The sequence below is a fragment of the Eucyclogobius newberryi genome, unplaced genomic scaffold (assembly GCF_026437365.1).
Source record: "Eucyclogobius newberryi isolate DKJ021-1_F unplaced genomic scaffold, fEucNew1.0.hap1 SCAF_16, whole genome shotgun sequence".
Lineage (NCBI taxonomy): Eukaryota > Metazoa > Chordata > Actinopteri > Gobiiformes > Gobiidae > Eucyclogobius > Eucyclogobius newberryi.
The window spans coordinates 12,163,680-12,185,348 of record NW_027315790.1 but is presented as its reverse complement, the minus strand read 5'-3'; the positions used below and the strand labels follow the sequence as shown (position 1 = coordinate 12,185,348).

At 41.5% G+C, this 21,669-nt stretch overlaps 3 protein-coding genes across 3 annotated transcripts in view; 1 reads left to right on the top strand and 2 right to left on the bottom strand.

The window, feature by feature from the left end:
- Nucleotides 1–5,012: 5,012 nt before the first annotated feature.
- itgb8 (integrin, beta 8) lies at nucleotides 5,013–17,505 on the top strand. The gene is made up of 16 exons (XM_072447591.1): nucleotides 5,013–5,459; nucleotides 6,865–6,950; nucleotides 8,627–8,798; nucleotides 8,876–8,982; nucleotides 9,080–9,219; nucleotides 9,557–9,722; nucleotides 11,194–11,352; nucleotides 11,431–11,526; nucleotides 11,612–11,704; nucleotides 12,560–12,700; nucleotides 13,619–14,000; nucleotides 14,513–14,735; nucleotides 14,829–14,926; nucleotides 15,434–15,550; nucleotides 16,258–16,418; nucleotides 17,283–17,505. Exons 1-16 carry the CDS (start codon nucleotides 5,375–5,377, stop codon nucleotides 17,406–17,408), a joined length of 2,352 nt encoding a protein of 783 aa, XP_072303692.1. The 5' UTR covers nucleotides 5,013–5,374; the 3' UTR covers nucleotides 17,409–17,505.
- cdca7b (cell division cycle associated 7b) overlaps nucleotides 15,735–21,669 on the bottom strand; it is a 24,174-nt gene continuing 18,239 nt past the window's right edge. Inside the window, exon 11 of the mRNA XM_072447595.1 lies at nucleotides 15,735–15,745. The gene's annotated coding sequence lies outside the window, so the exon portion shown is untranslated. The remainder of the gene's footprint in view (nucleotides 15,746–21,669) is intronic.
- On the bottom strand, nucleotides 18,430–20,123 carry sp8a (sp8 transcription factor a). The gene is made up of 2 exons (XM_072447119.1): nucleotides 20,021–20,123; nucleotides 18,430–19,825 (listed from the first exon to the last, which is right to left on the bottom strand). Exons 1-2 carry the CDS (start codon nucleotides 20,039–20,041, stop codon nucleotides 18,623–18,625), a joined length of 1,224 nt encoding a protein of 407 aa, XP_072303220.1. The 5' UTR covers nucleotides 20,042–20,123; the 3' UTR covers nucleotides 18,430–18,622.

The window sequence follows — 21,669 nt, the reverse complement described above, 5'->3', positions numbered from 1 at the left end:
GGGTGGTGCCTGTGGTGTGAGGGTGTATGCATATATAGATTGGACTGGATACTGAACCGCACCAGGGTGTATCATTGTCACCCCTCCCTGAATTTCAAATGTGCTATTTCCCTGAAGATACCAACAAAGTGGCTAGAAGTCCTTGAGACCGTGTGACCTGTCTCCTTTTTCTTTCCACTTTCTCCACTCTTTCCTGTTGCAGAGCTGGCACCGTGCCTCGCTTGCTGTGTTGAACTATAATAGAATTACAGTGGGCATTTATGACAGAAGCGGGAACTGTCCGACTCCCTGCTGAGAGGAAAAATCATGAGCAGTTTCTTTTGGCAATCACTGCATTCACATTTCAAGGACAAGTGCACTCCTGTGTCCAAAATGTCCCCCAATCATTATAGTGACTACTCACAAGCACAATCCTATATATCCTATAAAAGTAGTTAAGGAGATGTGAAATTTCATATTTACTGTATTGAAGTGATAACAAATATCTACTATGTATACTACGACTATCAAGAATATACAGCAAAATACAAGATAATAACTTTTCACTATTTCTATCAACACTACTACTTATTCATCAGAAGTGGGTCGCACTCAGTTTCATTTTACTTCAAAGAAATGTTAGTGGTTTTCTGACAGTATACTTTTACTTTTTGGTAATATTTTGTTTGAAGTAACAGTGCTCTTACATGAGTAAAAGGTTTGTATCCTCTTCCCACTGTGAGTCTGTAATAATTATTAAATAACAATGTCAATGAAAGCTGTTGACAATATTAAATTATTCAAAAATGCATGCTTTAAATACATTTTACGGCCATACGTTTTCTCTGTAGTCAAGTAGCAGTTTCTCCAAATGCTTTTTTGTTTAAACTTCAACTTGAGTAATAATGTCTTAGGTTTAATGCTTTTACTTGCCTAAATCGTTAAAAAATGTCCAAACACAAAATAAAAATTCCAATGATTTGTAATATAGTATGTGGTGACGAGTACTGTTGTTTTTAGTCCATAAATGTTCGGTCAAATGTACGTGTGACCATAGCCGTCTCACTGTTGTTGTGTCGTAGTGTCTTGACAGTCATTCTGGTGGTTTGGTGAAATGTAGGTGTACTTGTAGATGTTGTGTACTAGCTTGACCACAACGCCACTGACTGTCCACACAAATGTCTGTGCTGACATAGAACAAACCACGGGCTTTCCTTGGTCTTATCCAAGAGGCAGCCAGCGGATGTTTTCTTTAATCTAAGTACATGGTCCCGTCCCAGTCATAAAACCACATAGCAATGTTTAATCTGTGCTCCCTTTTCTGAGGTATTTTGTTCAAAGTCATTTTTCACTTCTCTTGTTTTATTCAAAAGCCAAGCCAAACAATCCTGTTGAATTATGCACTTCCCCAGAAAGTAGACACTGAAAATCTCATGTAGAGCACCTGCCCCCGAACAGAGGCCACAGGAGGAAGTTGTGCTATTTCATCACAAAAGCAGAGGTGTGTGGGTATTGTGGTCTTCATATGGCAAGACATTTGCACACAATATTCCTATTGTCACATGCACAGGGGATTTTAACCCTCCAGCCTCCAGGAGTCAGTAACGGAACAAATGATCAGTTTAATTAGTTTCAATAACGTGTACATCTTAAAGGTGTTCTGTGTAACTTATCTGTTAGAGTATGCCACCTGGTTGTTTCCATGGAAGTGGAGGATGAGCAGCATTCAACTTTGGAAGAAGTACTCAAGTTTGTAAAAGTACTGACACAAAAAGCAATACTCAAGTAAAAGTAAAAGTCCATCCATCCATCCATTTTCTACAGCTTGTTCCCTTTCGGGGTCGCGGGTGACTGGAGCCTATCCCAGTGACTTCGGGCCTTAGGCGGGGTACACCCTGGACAGTGGCCAACTCGTCACAGGGTTAACTGTGAGTAAAAGTCACATAAAAAAATCTACTTTAAAAAATACTTTTGGAGTATTTCACACTAAATTTGCAAATTAAAAGTGCTAACAAAAAGCTAAAATGAAAAAAAGCAAAAAAATTAAATAAAAAACAGCCTCAAACAGTAAAGAAAAGTAGCCTATTTTTTACTATTTTGTCCTGTTAAAAAATGTGTTCACTGTTTGCTCGTATCCATGGAGATGCATAACTTTACACAATACTGCAGAACATTCCAGGCAAACCAATAACATGGCAGAGCCTCCAAAAGAAAGGTTTCATAGTGGACCTTTAATAAAACAAATAGTGCACATAAAGAACATAACTTGCTCACTTGTTTTCAGATCTCAAAATGTAAATGTCAACCATGTAAATCTTTGTGTCACGTGATGTCTGTACATTTGGGTTTTATGGTTTGTATTTACATGCACAAAACAGGAAGTTGGAACATACCGCTTTTTAAGGTCTCACGTAGTCACAAGGTAAATTTGTTTTTGAGTCAAATCCCTCCTCCAAAGTGACATTTAAATCAAAGAGTAACATTCATTTATGTAACGTAGGTGGGGGATCATGAAGGGAAACTAACTGTCATCTCTAAATATTCAAAATAGTAGGATTAATGTTAAAAGGAGTTTTTCCAAACCATTATGCGTAAAAATCAATGACTCAATGAAAGGTTTGTGGGCCTGATTCCAAACTGAGGCTCTTGTACTTCAAGCGTAGATGTTCTATAAATACAAACAGTGATAGTTCCCTCTGAAACTAATGGTTTGTTCGTTACCCTTTTAGCTTCACTGATGATCACATCTTAGACATTTAGCTTTGGAAACTCATCTGGCACCCATGTGACCTTTGACTCTTACTTTGTCCTTCCCTCAACTGTGCGAACCAAAGAATGTGCAGCCAACGGAAAATTGTACGTAAAACTGACCAAGAGGAGACTATATGATTATTGGGGGAAACACCAGGAGACAGGTGACACAGTGGGGTTGATGCACTGTAAAAGGCAAAAAAAAGAAGTGTTTTTGTGTCCACAGAGTGATGAGACCAGACCAGCGTGATGAGAAGCCCAGTGGACTGCTAACACAAACACAGGAGGGGAGAGGTGGGAAGAGAGACGAAGGGGGAGGAACAACCCAAAAAGGAGAAAGTGTTCTGTGTGAACTTTGCAACGATCTGCTGTCACCTGGACCTTGATGCTAAACAGTATTGATAAAGCCGGCGATGTTTACAAAAGAGTCCATTAGCACCAAAAAGAAACAAGTCCATATCTTCTGCTTGCTCCATCGGGTAAAGTGGAAAGTGCTCGAAATCTGAGATAACTGAATTTCACAGTCTAAAAATAATGCATTTAGTCTGTCAGCTTAAACTTAACCTGTGTTTGTTATGACAGTAATGATGACTGTTTTAGCATAGCAGTTAGCATGTTGCATCCAAGAGATCGGTACCACGGTAGTTATCTCAACAATGTTTTCAAAAATCAAGACGATTCATCATCCATTAATTTTCAATCTAAGGTGCTGGTCTGAGAATATGAACTTTACACTGCTCTGAACTGACCAAGCCCTGCCCCCAGGGAGGAGTTTCACCTGTAATAGACCGGCCTTTGTTTACCTGTTACCTTGCCTTTTCTTCACGGCTGCTTAACAGTAGTCACAGTGTCGTCCCAAAAGAAGTCAAACTAAAGTAAATATATAAATGTCTTTTCTATCTTGACCCACCCTTCAACATCAACATCCTCTTTCAGGAGACCGCGGTGTAATGGAGAACCTGCCAGAACTTCACATAAGGGCTGAAGTAGCCGTATAGTTGTGATAAAGGTAAAACTTGTTATAATACACTCCATTAACATGTATTAAAAGTGTATTTTTCTTGTTTTTTTGCTGTAATACTTCTTTGTGAGTAGGCTGCTTTCTATTTCCCCCCTGCAGGTTGTTCACACTTCATAAAAGGCTGCTTCATGTGTTTGCATCATTAGCATAATTGTGAGTGGAGGGCATGGGGTGGATGTTTGGGGAGGGGTTGGCACTCCTTCTGCGAAAATCATCTGAATGAATAAGAGTCTTGGTTGGCCACAATCCAAAAAGCGCAGATAGAGGACTCTAAAGGACTCTATGCATTATTGGCATACTAACAGTTGGGCTTTCTACCAAGTGAAACATCTTTTCTTTCAGTGGTCCAGCCAAAAATCCAGACACGCCAAAATGTAGACAATTATACCCTGCTCAACTTTCTTTAGTTGTTTGGCAAAACTTTTTGGCTCACTTTCAGCAGCCAGCAGGGCGAGGTTACTCTGTGTTATTCAATGGATCTCGGGACCACTACCTCCTCCTTCATCTCCTAAGCATTAGCCAGAGAGCCCCTTCTGAGAGAGCAGGCTTTTTGTGACCCATGTTCACTCACATCATCACCACCACAATTCAAAACACTGGTTGAGGGGTATAGGCATGAGGCTTCAGTCTCCAGCTGCGTTTGAATCACACAGTAATGAGAACTGCATCTGGTTTATTGCCACTATGCATAGGGGGCTTTGTCTACCTACTTAAGCGTATAATGGCACAGATGGTCTTTGGGCAAACTGCAGCTGCGGGCAAGTTACACATTTTTTTTTTGGTTTTGTTGTGCAATTAGTTCGTTTGTGTGCAGGTTAATTATCCCTTTATTACACTACTTTAGTTAAAAAGTAGGGTTGACCATGTTAATTGAAGGTAGCCTAATTCATTTATAAGTACGTTATAGACTATAAGCTTAATCCCTTAGTTGGAAAGTAAGTGGAAATAGCTTCTGACAAAGGCCTGGCTGGTTATAAATCACTACACAGTTATAGCCCTGACACTGAAGGTTTAGTGCTCACTCTGTAGTCCTCATGAATGGCTCCCTGTAGAAGCAATATAAACAAGTGAATTGAATTCAAGGCCACGATGTGCTCGGAATGCCCCACGTCCTCCAGCGGCTCCACTTCTGCTCTCGTCTCTCTCATCGGTGTCTCCTTGGTTTGTCCCTCCCTTCACTTGCGCCCTCCCTCCTCGCCTGATGATAACTCGTGCGTCGTTTCCATGGCACTCGGTCACTCCGCCGGTTTTATTGAGAGATGTCCAGTCCGCGTGTTGATACGGACCCGGCTCTACGTGTGCACCGCGTGCGTTCACGTGTGGCCCAAAGTGCGCTCTGAATAACTTGTCCGCACACCGGGGGCGCGCACCTGCACCCGAATGGAAACCCACGGAGGGACCCGGATCTCTGCCGCCACCCGCAGCCGATTATTCCACGTCTTGTCGTGGTTTAAGCTGATTTCAGAGGGGATGTGAGCGACTCTGTGGGATTAGACGAGGGTACTGGACCATGCGCCTTCACTCGTGGCCATTGTTCATGACCGGCGCTCCAGCACATCCCGAGCAGCAGTAGCCGTGTCCCGCACTCCGGTCTCCTGCCTTCTTCTGCCCGATGTGGAGAAGATGAAGTCTTGGCTGCGCAGATTCCATCCTCTTTCCTTGTGTTTCCTGATGGTGGTCGCTTTGTGCTCTCGAGTCCCCAGACCCGGTAAGTGGACTCATTTGGACTAATGGCATCATATCCGCGGACAATGACCCCTTCCTGAGACTGTCTGCTGTCAAATTATCACTGCATCTCTCATCTTCCAGACCCCACTGAGGGGATCTTCACTGGCCTCTGTAAAGTTTTAAAATAAACTACCTGTTCAAAAGGATGTGTTCAAATAAAGGCTAATTAATTTGACCTGTTGCCTTTCAAAACCCTTCCCATGTATCTAAACTTTGGTCTCACTGTCTGAAAGGGTAGACTACTCTCACTTGTGGATGTGAAACTGCCCTGTAGTGTGGCTAATTAACTAAAATGAACAAATCCTTCGTTTTGGGTTTTTCCTTCAGTGGTTACCACAGCAGATAATCTGCCTCCATAATATGCAGTCATTTGCATATCATTTTGGCATAGGTCTCTATCCCTATTTTTTTCTGGATTACGGACTTCTGTAGCAATCTTTTATTTGTATTAAGATCAAAAACTCTAAAGCTATAGAAATAATTATTTCTTCTTGCATTTTTTGCCTCATTTAGATTTTTTTACTGGTTGTCAATTTTTTCATATCTCATGGTAACTCATAAATATAGAAGCTGAATTTGGTACTTCTTCAGGATCTAAAGGTCAGTCCAGTGACTAGTCTTTATCCAGAGGTAATATCAACATTATCAGCCCTTAAAGCCCCTCTCTCAGTTATATTGATGAGTTGTAATTGGGAGTTAAAGGCTTCATCTATTCAGTGTGCTGCTGCCAGAGGCCGCTGAGCTGTAATTGGGTCACTGCAGCTTGTTAGTGGCTGTTAGTGATGCTCAGACCTACAGCATGTCCTACATTCCAACCATGTCACACAAATTCACTGGAAAATGAGTGGAGAAACAGCCAACACAAATCATTAATCCCATCACAAGGAGGTATACCAGCTTCCTTTTGGTTTGATAAGGTATTTATCACAAACAACATAGATTGATGCATTAATATAAACTTAGTGCTTAAAGCTTTGTTTAATAAAATGCACTACTAAAAATACAGTGTAGTACTATTCTACTACTAATTCCCTGGTTAATTTGCAATGGTATTAAATATACTTTTTTGAATATGATGAGCACTAGCTGGGGTTCGACTCAGTGTCAAAAGCTTTTTAGTTATAAGGTTGGTTTATAATAAAATGCAACAAGTGGTTGTGGTCTAAAGCACAAATATGTTAAGAACCTGTCCACGCTCCCACTTATTGGCTAAAAGTTTTCAATGGGCCATAATGAGAGTGTAAGTGGTGCTTCTTCAGCTTCACAAGTGTCTTTATTTGGTCTTGGCACAGCATTGGCCACTCTACACACTTTAGGAGCGCTGACACAATCTTTCGCACGCTAATTGCAGATTATTTTTATCTCTGTGTTTGTCCATTTTGTAGGTGACAGTGTGTGTTGGTCGTCAAGCCTCACTTCTTGTACTGAATGCCTCAAACGTGGACCACAGTGCGCCTGGTGCTTCAAAGAGGTACAGTATAAATGTCTTTCAATAGGTATGAGTTATTGTTGCTCATTGTGCCACATATATGCGCATATTCTAGATATTAACTATCCGGAAAACACAATATGCACATAATGTATTATTTTATTAAAGCTTTATTCAGATTCAAACACATAAAACACAGACCACGACAGAGAGCACGGAAACAAAATCAAGATATCAAAGAAAAAGAAAAAAAACATATTATATCTATATAATGAGTCCCATCTAGTCCAACGTGTGGCCTTCTTCCTTGCCCCAAAGTAATCTCCAAAGATATCCACTGATCATTTCCATTGCAGGAGTTTTGAGACCCAAATACATAGTTCTGAAATCGAGTGGGATGATGATGTAAAAAAAAAAAAGAATTGATGTCTGCTGTGCTTTATTGATCTGAGGCCAATATTTCAGTCCCCAAAACATGGTAATAATTTGTCTTTCGATCTCAGGTCAGTGCTATTTGGCCAGCTTAAGATTTCAACATCTTTATTTAGTTTGTACATTTTGATTAGCTCCTTCCAGGTGGTAAACACAGATTTTACCCAGGGATTCTCCAATTCTTCCATTTGAGCAGGAAGACTGATTTCAACCCTTGACAAAGTCCATACACTATATTCCTGATGTAATCGGCTAATGTGGCGATAATGGTCGTGACTGATCCCAGTGGCTTGCCCTCTAACCTTGAACGCCTTTGCTGGTGCGTGTGTGAATCTCTCTGTGTCTTGTTTCTCATGTGCCAACAAAAGCCCCAGCACTTGGAGCCAACATGTTTAGTCTACACACTACTGGATCACTGGATTTGTCTCCTTAGTGTCAAACAACAAATGACTTTAACAACCTTGAAAAGCTGTAAATCGCTCTGTACACTTTAAAACACTCATTTCCTCTCATGAACCTTACCTTGTTTGCCATAAGAAAGTACAAACCCAGAGGTTTTATGTCAGAGTCCACTGACTTGACAGAGCTTGTCAGAACAGTGAATATTCATGCTCACATTCTTGCCACTCCAATGTTCTGTGAACTGAAGTAGGTGATGTAATTTGTTTACGTTTTTTAACTAGTGGAATCTTTTTTACGATATATATAATATATATTTATATACTTATTTTATTTTTGATTAATTTAGACTTCTCTCTTGTTGCATGTTCCAGATTTAACAAAGGTCACTAATCCATTCTAAAGCTGTGAGGCGTGACATGGTTGCTGTTTTCAGGAAAGGGGATTTTGCCAAAAGTCTAAAGGAATTTTGTTATTCGCAACAATAAATTTGTTTGTTTCCGATGACATTATTATGACGCGCTCTATGCAATTCTTAAACCCTTGAAAGAGACACATGTATACAAATTAAGTCCAAGTTAATGTAGATTCATCGAGCATAACTTAGGAGACTAGAAGGATCATGTCAAACCCCTCAAACAATGCAATGTTCAATATAAGTTCATATTTAAAACATTATAATATTAGCATTAGAAGTGGATGAGAGTGCTTGCTGGTGGCGTAGTGGACAAGGGCATTGCACATGTGCGGTTCCATGGCGTTGTGAGTACACCCGCCTCTCTCCCCAACTGCCGGCTGATTTGTAAGATGTTGTCATCAAAATTAGCTTTGAATTTGATTGATATACGTGAGTTAAGTTGAGTTTGTCTCCATTCTGCAACATTTAGGACTTTCTAGAAGGTGCAGCATCCAACTATCGCTGTGATCTGGCCGAAAACCTGCTTTTGAAAGGCTGTGGACAGGAGTTTATGGAGCTGTCAGAGGCCAAAGTAGAAGTGGACGCCATCATCAGCAGCACACAAGTGTCACCTCAAAACATCAGCGTCCAGCTGCACCCAGGTTTATGACATCTCTGCAACTTTATACAGTTTATTCTGGTAAAAAACTGTATTTGGGACTAACATGTTTTGTTTTAGGTTCACAGGCCAGCGTCATCGTGGCTGTAAATCAACTTGAGCGCTACCCTGTGGATCTGTACTATCTGGTGGATGTGTCGGCATCAATGCAGGAAAACCTGGATTATGTATGTGTTATTTAGCTTAATACCACCAAGCATTGAGTAAGACTATTTGCTTTTAGTGAACAACAATTGAACAATTATTGCTGTACTTTGTCTCAAGTTGAAGACGGTCGGTGTAGCACTTTCTCTTCGAATGATGCAGCACTCGTCAGACCTTTGGCTTGGCTTTGGCTCTTTTGTGGATAAACCGGTCTCTCCTTACATCAATGTTCATCCCTCTAAACTAAATAACCCCTGCAGGTAAGACACTTTAGAACAACACTATTTACTTTATTCAAGTGGCAGCAATTTCCCCAGCTTGAGGTGACAATGGTCCATTAGTCACATGGCGTAGTACTTAGAGACACATTTAGGATGTGTTGGACTAAACCTGGGACTAAACCTGGACTAGACTTGGACTCAAGGGCTTGAACCAAAACAAGTCTACATCAGTATTAAACGGGGCTCAATACAAGACCAAACTAGGACAAAGTGTGATCACACCCATAAAATCTGTAATATCCACTTAATCCACCTACCTTAGGATACAAGTTTCACTTGGGATAAAATATTTGGCCTTTTCTAATATTTAACACAGTGATTATGAGGTCCGCTGTCGGCCCGCTCACGGCTTCCACCACGTCCTAAGTATGACTGGAAATATGAGTGAATTTACTCGTGTGATCAAACGACAGCGCATCTCTGGGAACATGGACACACCAGAGGGAGGACTGGATGCCATGCTGCAAGCTGCTGTCTGCCAGGTAAGGGTTAGTAACTGTATAAACTTATAAACTGGCATTTATTGGCCGGAGAAGAAGAACTACTTTGCAGCTTGTGTAAGTTTACATTCATAGCTGAAGTTAAATTTGTGTTCATATTCATAGCATTGTGGCCATAGGTATTTAACAATTCAAAATAATAAATATTTTGAAAAGGTAAAGAAAACTCTGAAAAAATTGCTTAATTCCCCCCCAACACAGTTCTGCTTCGACCCGCTTCCTAAACCTGCCACAAAGCTCACCAAACTCTAACCATAACCTGATTGAGAAATACTATAATGAACAAAAATGAACATTTGCTTGCATAGCAACCAATGCAAAGTGGTGGTTGTTTGGCATAACTACAATGGGGAAAAATTGCACCAAAACATCACCCTTAAATACTGTTTTGTTATTGTTATAGACATATTACTTGTAAAGTTTTGTCCAGATGAAATTCAAATGGTTGTGTCAGGAAGGGCATCTGGCATAAAAACCTTTGCCGTCTGGCTCTGAGTGTAGTAAAGGGTTATGAATGAAAGTGTAATTACAAGAGTACTGTTTTTGCAGCTGGATGACCTGTTGACTTCAACTGAATCATAAGTTTCTATTATTATTTTTCTTGAGTCACAATTTTAAATTACTTCCTTACTTAAAAGAGATGAATAAATCTCCTCCTCCAAGAGTTGTCCTATGTCCCTGTGGTTAAGTCCTTCTGTTCCTGACTCAAAACCAGAAAGAGGCTGATTTATAATAGTGTTTGAAAAAAGAGCTACATCAAACAGATGAGCAATGAACTTCAGTATATAAATATCTCCCCATAATGTCACATAGCCTTCTTACTATTTTGTTTAATATTGTTTGAGATAAAGTCTGTCTTAGATAGTCTTGTCTTGTCCAGTAGTTGAGGTTGTGACCAGTGACTCAGCATTTGAGAATCACCCAGGAATCCGGGCCATGGCACAGCAAAGGCTCGACTACAGGAGGCCAATGATTCAGAGCATCCAGGGCCCCAGCAGGGAACACCACTGTGGTCATGACTAAAAATAGCCTTTCCATTATCTCACGCAGAGAATAAAAGCGTCCTAGGTTTCCTTAAATACACACTTACGCTGTAAACCCTATTTTCCTCTCCATGTTTGACGGGTCACAGACAAAAACGGACTGAGTCAGTGGAAGAATTTGCTGCTGCGCTCTAATTGGGTGCTACAGAAGAAGCAGATTAGCGTGGGAACTATTTAAATTTGAATGACGAATGCTGCATTCCTTACCACGTATGTACTTTAGTAAAATATAAATAGTTCTTCTTGTTGCATAGCTTATTGGTGGCATAACCCAAACTCAAACTATTATTAGTACAAATGTATAGGCCAATGAATGGTAGAATAACTTCACATAGATAGAGAGGTTAAAAGTAACAGTGAAAATTAAATGAGAATGATTTCTAACAGTCTTTGTTAACCATGTGACTTAGACAGCTGTGGGTTGGCGACCTGAAGCAAAGCGGTTGTTGCTGTTGATGACGGACCAGCCATCTCACCTGGCCCTGGACAGCAGGCTGGCTGGTATTGTGAGGCCCAATGATGGACTGTGTCATCTGGAGAACAATATTTACACCGCCAGTACAGAGATGGTGAGTGCAAAGTAATGATTTGCAAAAGCTTAGAAAATAGAAAAATCTATACAGATAAAACTATTATTTCCTTCGTAGGACCATCCCAGTTTGGGCCAACTGTCTGACAAGTTGCTTGAAAATCATATTTATTCTATATTTGCTGTGGAGAAACAACAATATCAGTGGTACGAGGTATGGCATTTTACATGTAGTTATTACAATATTGACTGTTGCACTTCTCTCTAAATATGAATAATTTATGCATTTATATTTTCAGGAATTGGTGCGCTTGCTGCCAGGGACATATCTGGGAAAGCTTGGACTATTCCAGGCTTCCAGCCTCATAGAGCTGGTGGTGGGTGCATACAAGGTACAAAGCTTACTCAGCATCTGCCTTCTTTACCCTGGGGGAATGAATCATTTTTAGATTACCTCTTGTGTTATTTAGCTTCTGGACAAAGAAGAAAGGAAAAGCAGAAGTTAGAGACAGGTCAGAATCAATAGCCTCTCGCCGTGTTAGAGATGTAATGATTTGCTGAGCCGGGGAACTAATCCTACGTCCGGAAAGCTGGAATTTGTTCACTAAATTATAAAGCTTATACTTTTGTTCACTATAAGACCAAAATAACCGTAGACATTGGAGGATAGTGAGTGATGGACATTGTGTGACTATGCGCTTGTTCACTTGGCAGAAGACGAGGCTACAATCGGCCCTCAGGCACAGTAACACATTGTTTTCAGAGGGAATCTGCAGAATACACAAATCCAGGCACATACACAGGCTGGACGTCTGGGACAGAGCTGGGCTTTATAATAGCTATCAGATCGCCGCTGAAAACTGCCTGTGTAATCAGGAATGAATACAATGATGCTATTTTGAGGCCCACCTTCTTTTTCCCATAAGCCTCTCTGGTACCCAAGAAAGGAAGCACAACAAAAGAGCTTTCCTGGGGACAAATAACCTACACTTTAATTTGAATAGTATTACTCAAGCAATAAACAACATTTATAGTTGTTATTTGTTCATTCCAAACAAGTAAACATAATTAAGTAAACTCATCTCATGTAAAACATATAGATTATTCATAACTTAATGCAGGAGTAATGACATTAGGTGTTTGGGTGGGAATGGCCGATTGGTTAAAAGAGGGATATGTGTAGCTCTGCTCGTACGTGTCGGTATTTGTTTAGAAACATTTAAATAATCTTTATTGTGTCCATGTAGAAACTTCTGTCCGAGGTGGCCGTGGCAGTGTCCCTGGACGGCAGGGCGTCCAGCAGGTTCTGGGTGTCTGTTTCTCCCCTCTGTCCCAACGGCTCCACTGCAAACCAACAGAGCTGCTCTGGAGTGCAGCCGGGACAGACGGTAAAATACCCCCTGAAATGGAAGCTTATGTTATAATATTACTGAAGTTGTCTTGGCCTTGAAGACATTGATATGATCTCTAACATAAATCTATATTACGAGACTTAAATAATGTCTGAAATAAATGACTGTTAGTGGATTATTGCTTATTGCTATTTTATCAATAGTATCATAATTACAGTTTAGTGTTAATCAGTGGTGGAACGTCAAAACAATTCATCCAGTTTTAGGTATCTGTATTTAGTTTATTTTACAATGGATACTTTTTACTTTTACATCACTATATTTTACTTATAAAAGTCTTGACAATTCTTTATCAAGATCATCACATTTCAAACATCTATGTTAAAAAAAACGTTTTACTCTAAAAGTATAATTTATGGTAATACTTCAATACTTCAATAGTTACATTTTCTATGTGACACTTTTACTAACTGTACTTTTACTTAAGTAACAAAACTGATAACTTCTTCCACCACTGCTGTTTTTTGTATTTATGAAAATAAAGGATAACTTACAGGTTTGAGTCACAGTAGTGTTACCTGGATAATGATAACCAATTGAAATAGTGTCAATTGGTTATTTTATGATTTGGTTATTTTCTGCTTGTATATAATTCTGTGAGGTGTAATATAAAGTACACTTAAACAATCGCAGACCTACAAAAACAGTTAGTCCCATTGCCATTGCTTCATCCTTCATTTACCCACTCCAACATTTTCTCACATGCAGCATTATCCATCGTCCTCATCTTCATGTTCAGTGCTGGTGTAATGCGCATGTCAGCATTTATCACCCTGCACACAGGTTTGCTCAGATAAAACACGTGTCCCCCGACAGACACCGCTTGGGTGCAGCCTTACATGAAGTTCCACAATACTGGATAAAGATTTGGTTATTTTCTTTCTTCCATTGCAGGTTTACTTTAACATCACTGTTGGCATGCACAGCTGCCCCGATAATGGTGAAGATGAGAGCATAACGGTGACGGTTCGCCCTGTGGGTTACAACGAGTCCAGTGTGATCAGGATCCGCTCCAAGTGCGGGTGCCGGTGTGAATCAGCCCGACACTGCCAAAACAGTGGCACGACATTATGTGAAGAGACAGGCCAAGAGCAGAGGGACTCAAGCCTTGACCCGAGCTGCCAATCTGCCGGGTCGGACCTGATCTGCAGCGGGCGAGGAGTTTGCGAGTGTGGGAGTTGTGTGTGTGACCAGAGCCGCCTGGGCACTGTCTACGGGAAACACTGTGAGAATGATGACTTCTCATGTCCGTACTTCATGGGGCTGATGTGTGGAGGTAATAGACAAATAAACTCAAAGGGGATAACATTATGACCACTGGCAAATGAACTTCTGATTATGAACTCAAACGTGATTATGGCAGTGAATAGGACACATTAGAATCACTTCACGTTGTCCCCTTTTCATTAGGGGTCACCACACAAAACCATGCATTGAGATTTGGCAGATTTATGGGGCCAGATGTCCTACAGCAACTAGTCATATTACTGCAATTGGACTGGTGAGGGGAATGGGAGTGCGAGGTGGTCTGAAACAGTGATCCTATCATTCCTAGACAGGGTGAAAATGGGATAATTCAACGACAAGTTCAGAACATCTCCAAAATGGAAACTCTTGTTAAGTGTTCCTCGTCTCCAATGGTCCGTGACTATCAAAAGTAGTAATAGAAGTCAAGATTGTTGCAAACGGGACTGCAGTTCATGCAATAATTAGCAGGTGGTTGTAATGTTATCCTTTTTTAACACAAAAAACACAACTGTTTGCTAATAATTGACTTGATTTCCTCAGGGCGTGGTGACTGTGTACTTGGTGAGTGTGTATGTAAAGATGAATGGACAGGCGATAGCTGTGAATGCCCCGCTTCCTCCTCAAGCTGCCAATCAGCCGACGGTTTGCTGTGTAGTGGCCACGGGGAGTGCGTCTGTGGCAGGTGCGTGTGCAGCGACTCCAGACGCTCTGGAAGCTTCTGTGAGAGATGCCCTGCCTGCCAAAGCACCTGCCAGTCAAACATGTGAGTCTTTTATGCATTTTCATTGAAAGTGCGGTGTTGTCCAGTGTCTTTAAAACAAGAATTAATGCATTTATTTATTGTAAATCCATGTAGGAATTGTGTGGTCTGCCATGTTGCCTACGGCCTTAGTAGGAAAGAAGGAGGTCACTGCAATAAGACATGCACTACTTCAATCCACTACACTGATAATGGTATGTTTTTTGTCCTCATTGTCTCAATATTATTCACTGATATGATTCACCAGGGACACAAGAAAGATCTCAAACTAAACTTCTCAAGGTGGTTGTTGATTTTTGCTGTGTTATTTAGAGCAGTGTTTCAGGGGTATTGGGATTTCAGCGGTACACGCACACTTACCAAAAGGTTCTTGGAATGGTCTTTGGATTAAAAAAGTTGAACATAGTTTTGAAGTTTTGAACATAAAATAATATAAAGCAACAATTAATCATATATTACTACGGTAAATATTTATTGGCCTAATACCTGGGTTTGGGGATACTCTGAGTGTGAGACAAAGCTTGAGACAAAAAGGTTATAAAGCATTATATATTGGCTCCTACTTTTGAAAAACTAGCCTTATGGTATGGTACAGACTTTTAATCACTGCCTGTAAAAACTGTTTTACTGTTCTCAGCTATATTTGTGAGCCTTAAGGATGTATTCCCAGGACTAACATTCTACAAACTTTCTCTATCTAGGTCAAACAGGGGATAAGGTGGTCCAGTGCATGTACATCAGTAATAACAACTGTCGCTATCCATTTCAAATAACGGCAGAGGCTGGACAGACTAAGCTCCACATTAACACAAGGACAGGTATAAACACACTCACTCACTTCATTCAGGTCACTTCCGCTGCTACCACTGCGTCTCCAGTGCACCCTGGAGACTTTGACTCAGCAGCCTGCTGTCATGGTACAGCTGTATTTTACATTTCCTCTCAGAGCCCAGCTCACTTTAGTACTTTTCTGCTGCCACACAAAACTCCAATCACATCGTGCCCCAGGTTAAGCACATGTCAGTGTCACTGTGTCCCTGTCATAGGTTGTCGCAACAGCACTCTTCATTTTACATTCCCCCATTGCCCTGATCCTGATACCCCCTTCACCAGCAAACAGGCTCCTGCTCATACCCACTCCCCCCGGGTGCAGCAGGAGCCTGGTCTCCATGGTTACTGTTACCAAATGTCAGAGCTCTCTTTGGACTCTTTGTGTTCATCGATGGGCCTGTCATCCACACATGCTCCCCGGCAAACCCACTGCCGATAACAGGACACAGCAGGCCCATTTACACCGCTGCCAAGAAGACACCTACATACATCTGTGCTGTTTATCAAAATTAATTTACATTAAATGAATTGGTCAGTTATAAGTTTAATAGTCATTTTGTCTGCTTTTGGGCCATCTTCATAGTCTTACACTCTCTCCCTGGACACCACTCAGATGTATTAAAAATGTTCTGTATCTTTTAGAAGCACAGTTTAATTTACAAATTATTTAATTGAGATTTTTTGTTTTTCACAGAGTGCCCCAGCAGTGGTCAGATGGGAACCTTCCTCTGTGTCTGTGCTCTGACTGTTTTGTGTGGGCTGGTGGTGGTAGCTGTGTCCAGGCTACTGCTTCAGAAAAAGAACAGGCCACCAGGGGGCACTGCTGTAGATGGAGTCTACAACTGCACTGATAAGGTAGCTTTTCACAAGGTGGGCCCACCAGTGGGCCCTCCAGTGGGCCCTCAGATTCTGTCTTAACTTGTTTATTTTTGTCCACATCTGATAAAAAACAATCTATCAAGCTGCTAAACTATAACTATAATTTACTTATTTTCAGTCAAATCAAACATTCTGGGAGGAATCAGGCTCAGTTTGTGCTTCGAAACAACAAATATTTTTAATTGAATAGGACTTTTATTTGAATTTTGCCTGGACTTTCCTTCCCTTAAACTATTTTCAGTGAAATTAGCTTAGATTTTGAAAGAGGAATTGTCAAAACCCAACAAATGCCCATACTAGTGTCAATCAGACCTTCCTCCAGACACCAGCTTTACTGCCCTTCATTTTTACCAGAGAAAATCTATTGGCAGAATTTTAAATCTGATATTCTTCTGTGCAGAGCTTACTCATACTTACTTATAATCACTAAATCATACGTTGAAGGCCAAAACTACAGAGGTTCAGCTTCACAAAGAGTCCAGCCAATTGCTTGTACTCCAAAGGGTTCAAGTACAACTTCAATTTGAAATGGGGCTCATTTTAGTCAGGTATTACGGAGAAATAGACCTCATGATAAGCTCTGAATCTCGGAAACACCCTCAGTCAGTGTGGTCTGGACTTGGACCTTGTACCTTATCTATATGTTTCTAATATACTGCCTGCAGATGTGGTGAAGCAATTTGCAGTGAATCAGTCTTATATTTAGGCACTCGGGGCAACCAGAACACACCTTACAATACATTAAATTGATTACACCACAGCTAAATGACTCTTTTGGAAGATGGTTTGAACACATTTGTAATACAAGAGAGTGATAAAATGTTTTGCGCTCATTTTCAGGATCTCTCGTACATCCCTACAACTAATGAGAAGACAGTAACCTACAGAAGGGACAGACCACCTGATCACCCAGTGGAGATGAACACCCATATTTCCAAAATGCCCTTTCCTGACCCTTGGCATTAAGATGGAGCCGTACAAAGTCATAACTGGGACCGAAGACTAAATCTGCCAACATGTCAAACTTACAGACTACGACTAGAAGCTGCCAGTTGCTGTTAAGTGCATATGTAGAGTTTCATTCAAATGTTAACTCATTGAGAGCATTTTATTTACGATTTATGATTTGTTTTTGAAAGGCAGCGTTCTGTCGTCGAAGCACTCAGCATCTTTAGCTTAGTCTGCCCCCACGTGGCTGTACGGGAGAAGTACGCGGTTTTAAAACAGTTCTGATATTTCATTTTAGACTTCTGAGTACTGTAGTTAAAATATTGACGGTCCAGATTTGGGCAACATTTTAGTTATCTTGTACAGTATTTTTGTAATCTTATTATCATAGCACAATTTTATTTTTATTTTTTAAAGGTTTGTTGGATTTAGTTATTTGTATGGATTTTATTTGTATTGATTAGACTTGCACTTGAACAATTACAACATTGTACTACTGGGTACTGGGTGTTAATGGACCAACAGTTTATGGGCATTAGATAAGATGTATACATTTAAAAGTAAAACAGTCAAACACTGGACAGTTTAAACTGCATAAGGACAGTATAATAATTGTTGTATAATAATGCATTTCTGAATTATGCACAGCTAAAATGCTGCTATGAGAGGTGATTGGAAAACGTGTGCACTAAAGCTGTTCACAGGCTTGTTAGAAACGTTTTTGCTTTACTTTAAAACTTTTATTTACTGCATTCTTGTTTACAGCAATAAGTAAATTATAGCTATTATGATTGCTCTTGTTAAGTGAGAAACACTATTTATTTTTATTGTATTTTTCTTTGTAATCCAAGAAATTGTTTACAGTTACATGTGAGTTATGTATTATTGGCCAATTATTTTAATCATAACTGAGCAATATTCATCTCATCTGGTAGGCACTTTTTCTCTGAATTCCAACGTCACTGTAGGTTATAATAAAGCCAGATTTTTTACGTGCATAAGATTATTTTTATTCGATGTTGTTGGTTTCCCTGTTTTTCCGTCTACACCTATAATGTCAATAATATAGGTGAAAAAATGTAAAAGAATGACACATAAGCTATGTCATGACAAAAAACGTTTGCATGTTTTATTTAGAAACAGTTGAGGTAAAGACACAAAGTTCATGATAAAGTGCCTGAGTTTTCAAAGTTCTCACAGTTTACAGCCGTTCTACAACAACAGAAAGCGGGTTAGTCCACAGTTCCCTCAGACAAGTCCCGCACGCGCTGCTCGGGAGAGAGTCCGGGGCTGCCGCACGCGCTGTTCTCCGTGTCACTCGCGCTTTTACCAAATCCATGTTCCGCTCCTTCCTCCGGGCTGTGCGTCTTCACGTGCTTGCTCAGGTGGTCGGAGCGCATGAAGCGCTTGTGGCAGACTGTGCACTCAAAGCGCTTTTCGCCCGTGTGCGTGCGTAAGTGACGCTGGAGTTCGTCTGAGCGCGTGAACCTCTTCCCACAGAAGAGCCAGTTACAGACGAAGGGCCTCTCGCCGGTGTGCCAGCGCAGGTGAGCTTTCAGGTGCGACGTCTTGCCGTAAACTTTCCCGCAGCCCGGGATGTGGCAGCTGTGGAGCCCCCTGCGCCGCGGGCTCGTGCCCCCTTGTCCTGAGCTCTCAGCTTCCTGGCAGTTGGGACAGTCGCACGTGGCACGTCCCGCGTAGCGCCGTGAGGATGGACGAGGCGCGGGAGGTGCGGGCAACACGGGGCTGGCGCTCAGAGCCAGAGAAGCAGAACCTGAATCTGTAAATGTGTGGCCGGCTCTGAGGCAGTCAAACAATGGCTGTGCCCCGGGATGAATGGACTGAGAAGCCCCAGAGCTGAAGGAGGGGTGAGTCAGCGGGTTGTATTCAGGGCTGAAGCCGCTATGAGGGGCTCCTATACCGGTCGGGTTTTGCGAGTCCACCCAACCAGGGCCCATCTCCCACCAGGAAGCGTGCCCATTACTGACCTCCCCTACAGTCTTGAACCAGGACTCATAAGGATGCCCATGTACCCTTGGATACACGCTCCCAAGACCCTCAACACCCTGTGGGAACTTAGTCCAAAACAGGGGCCTCTGCGCGTGTGATGCGTCTGGGACATTGCCCCCAGAAGCCACGGGGCTGTGGTACCCGTTGTAATCATTCCCAATCATTGTGCCTGTAGTCGAAAAGGCACTGCCATTCACCAGCCCTGTATTGATACTTTTGTGAATCCCAGGTGTGACACCGACTGACGTTAGGCAGGTGCCCAAATTGTTGCTGCCAGGTGCGTTCAGTTTCCATGGCTGAAAACCCTTGGCTTGTCCAGGGGCCCCGTGAGACAAAGTTGGAGAACATGAAGGACCAGGCTCCCCTATTCTGCTGCAGGTGGCAGCCAGCATGGCCAGAGGAGTGCTGCCGAGCCGGGGCTCCTCCTGAGGGACAGATAAAGACATTTTAGAACTGTGTGTATAACAAGAAACAAGGGCCCAAACAGCTTTTACACAGTCATATTATTATTATTATGGTAAAGACACTAACCTAATGAATTAACTCAAGGCTAGGTATCGACAGCCATACAGTAGCCTATAATTCTTGAGACAATTTAAATATATAAATGTTGAACTTACCCCGAGGAGAATCGCTGCCATTGTGCGCTCTGGTGCCTCTGGTTTGTGCTCCTGGAATGAGTTTTTGTCCTGAGTCTGAGCTGAACAAGCTTGTGGTAGTTGCCTCTCTGGTGCTTACGAGTACAGCTGAGAGGCTTTGAAGAGCCGCGGACAGCCCTTTGTCCAATCAGAGTGCAGCTTATCCACGACAGTGCCAGAGAGGGTCGTAAATCAAAACGTGACGTCCCACAGGCGCACGGGACAGCAACAGGTAAAAAGTATTTCACCACAGAAGCTGATTAATCCGGAAAGTCGCCAGACTGACTGGATTCACTCGACACTATTCACCCTGAAGGAATCACAGGCTTCTCATTTGTATAAAGGGGGTTGTATAGGCCTGGCTTGCGTAAAATGCATAAAGTTTTGGACTGTTGCAAAGCTAAACCATAAACAGGGTTAATTTTCAGAGTTAGGACAGTATTATATAATTGTGTGCAGTTTAAACGTCTTGTTTTGTCTCTAGTCATGCAGGGGGAGCCTGATGGATGAGAGGCTGTACCGGACCGTCCCATCCTGTCCTTGGGGCGTATGGAGTCTGCCTGGGGGGAGGGAGAGGAGGACACAACCACTGCCTCTGCAATTTCATCTCAATGGACACAAAACAAATGTAAACTTTAAGGAAACCACCCATGTGTGTACTTATTTCCAAATAAATAAGTAAAATCACTTCATGGACTATGATCACTTATCTGTTATTTAAAGACGGTCAGTAAGAAATCTTGTCAGGCTCTATAATAAATGAACACCAGTATGAGATCTAGGGGGAGCGTTTCATTTGAAATTCAGATTTAATAAAATGGAAGGCTTTAATCCATTTGCTTCATTTGTGTAGTATTAACTGCTCCCTGCACTCTCCTCGTCTCCTTTGTTCTCTGGTAAATCCAAATAAAGTCAGCTGGACAGTGGACACACATGGCACAAGAAAAGTTAATCAAGTCTTTCATTTTCTTAAACCAGTAACATACAAGGCCACTGATAACACAATATGATTGAAAGTGCTCAAGATTAATATTGACAGCAGTATGCAAATGCATTGTAGGACTAGTGTCCTACTAGTAGTATTGTATGTATATTAAAAGAAAAGTATCGTGATTATGTTGTGTGAGTGCCCAAATGAGGCCCTTAAAGAATACAAATGTAAAAATAATATTAAACCATGATAAAATAAATACTATGTATAATAAACCTGGGTCTGTAATTGTATATGACATTTTTTACAGGTAGGAGACTTCTGCTTCAATAAGGGAGTCTAATAACCCTAATGCCATCTTCCAGAGGATCTGACTAAATTATAGGGTCCCACGCTGGCTGCTGCTTTGCCCTGGGCCTGGTCAAATGCACAGGTGGACTTTACAGTAGGCCTTCTTCTCTTTAACCTGATCACCACCCTGAGCCACCCAAACAGCTGTCCTTCCTTTAGAAGCTTTCTTTTCCCACACTGAAAGTGTGTGTGCATTTGCTTTAAAGGCCCCCAATGAAACCCTGTCTGAGCCCCAACCTGTTCCTTCAGCGATGATAATGACCAAATTATCACGCTCCATTGAAGTCTAACAAAACAGGACTGTCGTGTGCTTTCCAATCAATTGGTGGGCACTGAGACAGAAAAGGCT

What these genes read in the sequence shown, in the direction of transcription:
- itgb8 (XM_072447591.1), top strand. Translation starts at nt 5,375, where the DNA reads ATGAAGTCTTGGCTGCGCAGATTCCATCCTCTTTCCTTGTGTTTCCTG. An exon ending in GCGCCTGGTGCTTCAAAGAG is followed by an intron (nt 6,951 to 8,626) that starts GTACAGTATAAA and finishes TGCAACATTTAG; the next exon opens with GACTTTCTAGAAGGTGCAGC. An exon ending in AATCCACTACACTGATAATG is followed by an intron (nt 14,927 to 15,433) that starts GTATGTTTTTTG and finishes TTCTCTATCTAG; the next exon opens with GTCAAACAGGGGATAAGGTG.
- sp8a (XM_072447119.1), bottom strand. Translation starts at nt 20,041, where the DNA reads ATGGCAGCGATTCTCCTCGGG. An exon ending in TGGCAGCGATTCTCCTCGGG is followed by an intron (nt 19,826 to 20,020) that starts GTAAGTTCAACA and finishes TCTGTCCCTCAG; the next exon opens with GAGGAGCCCCGGCTCGGCAG.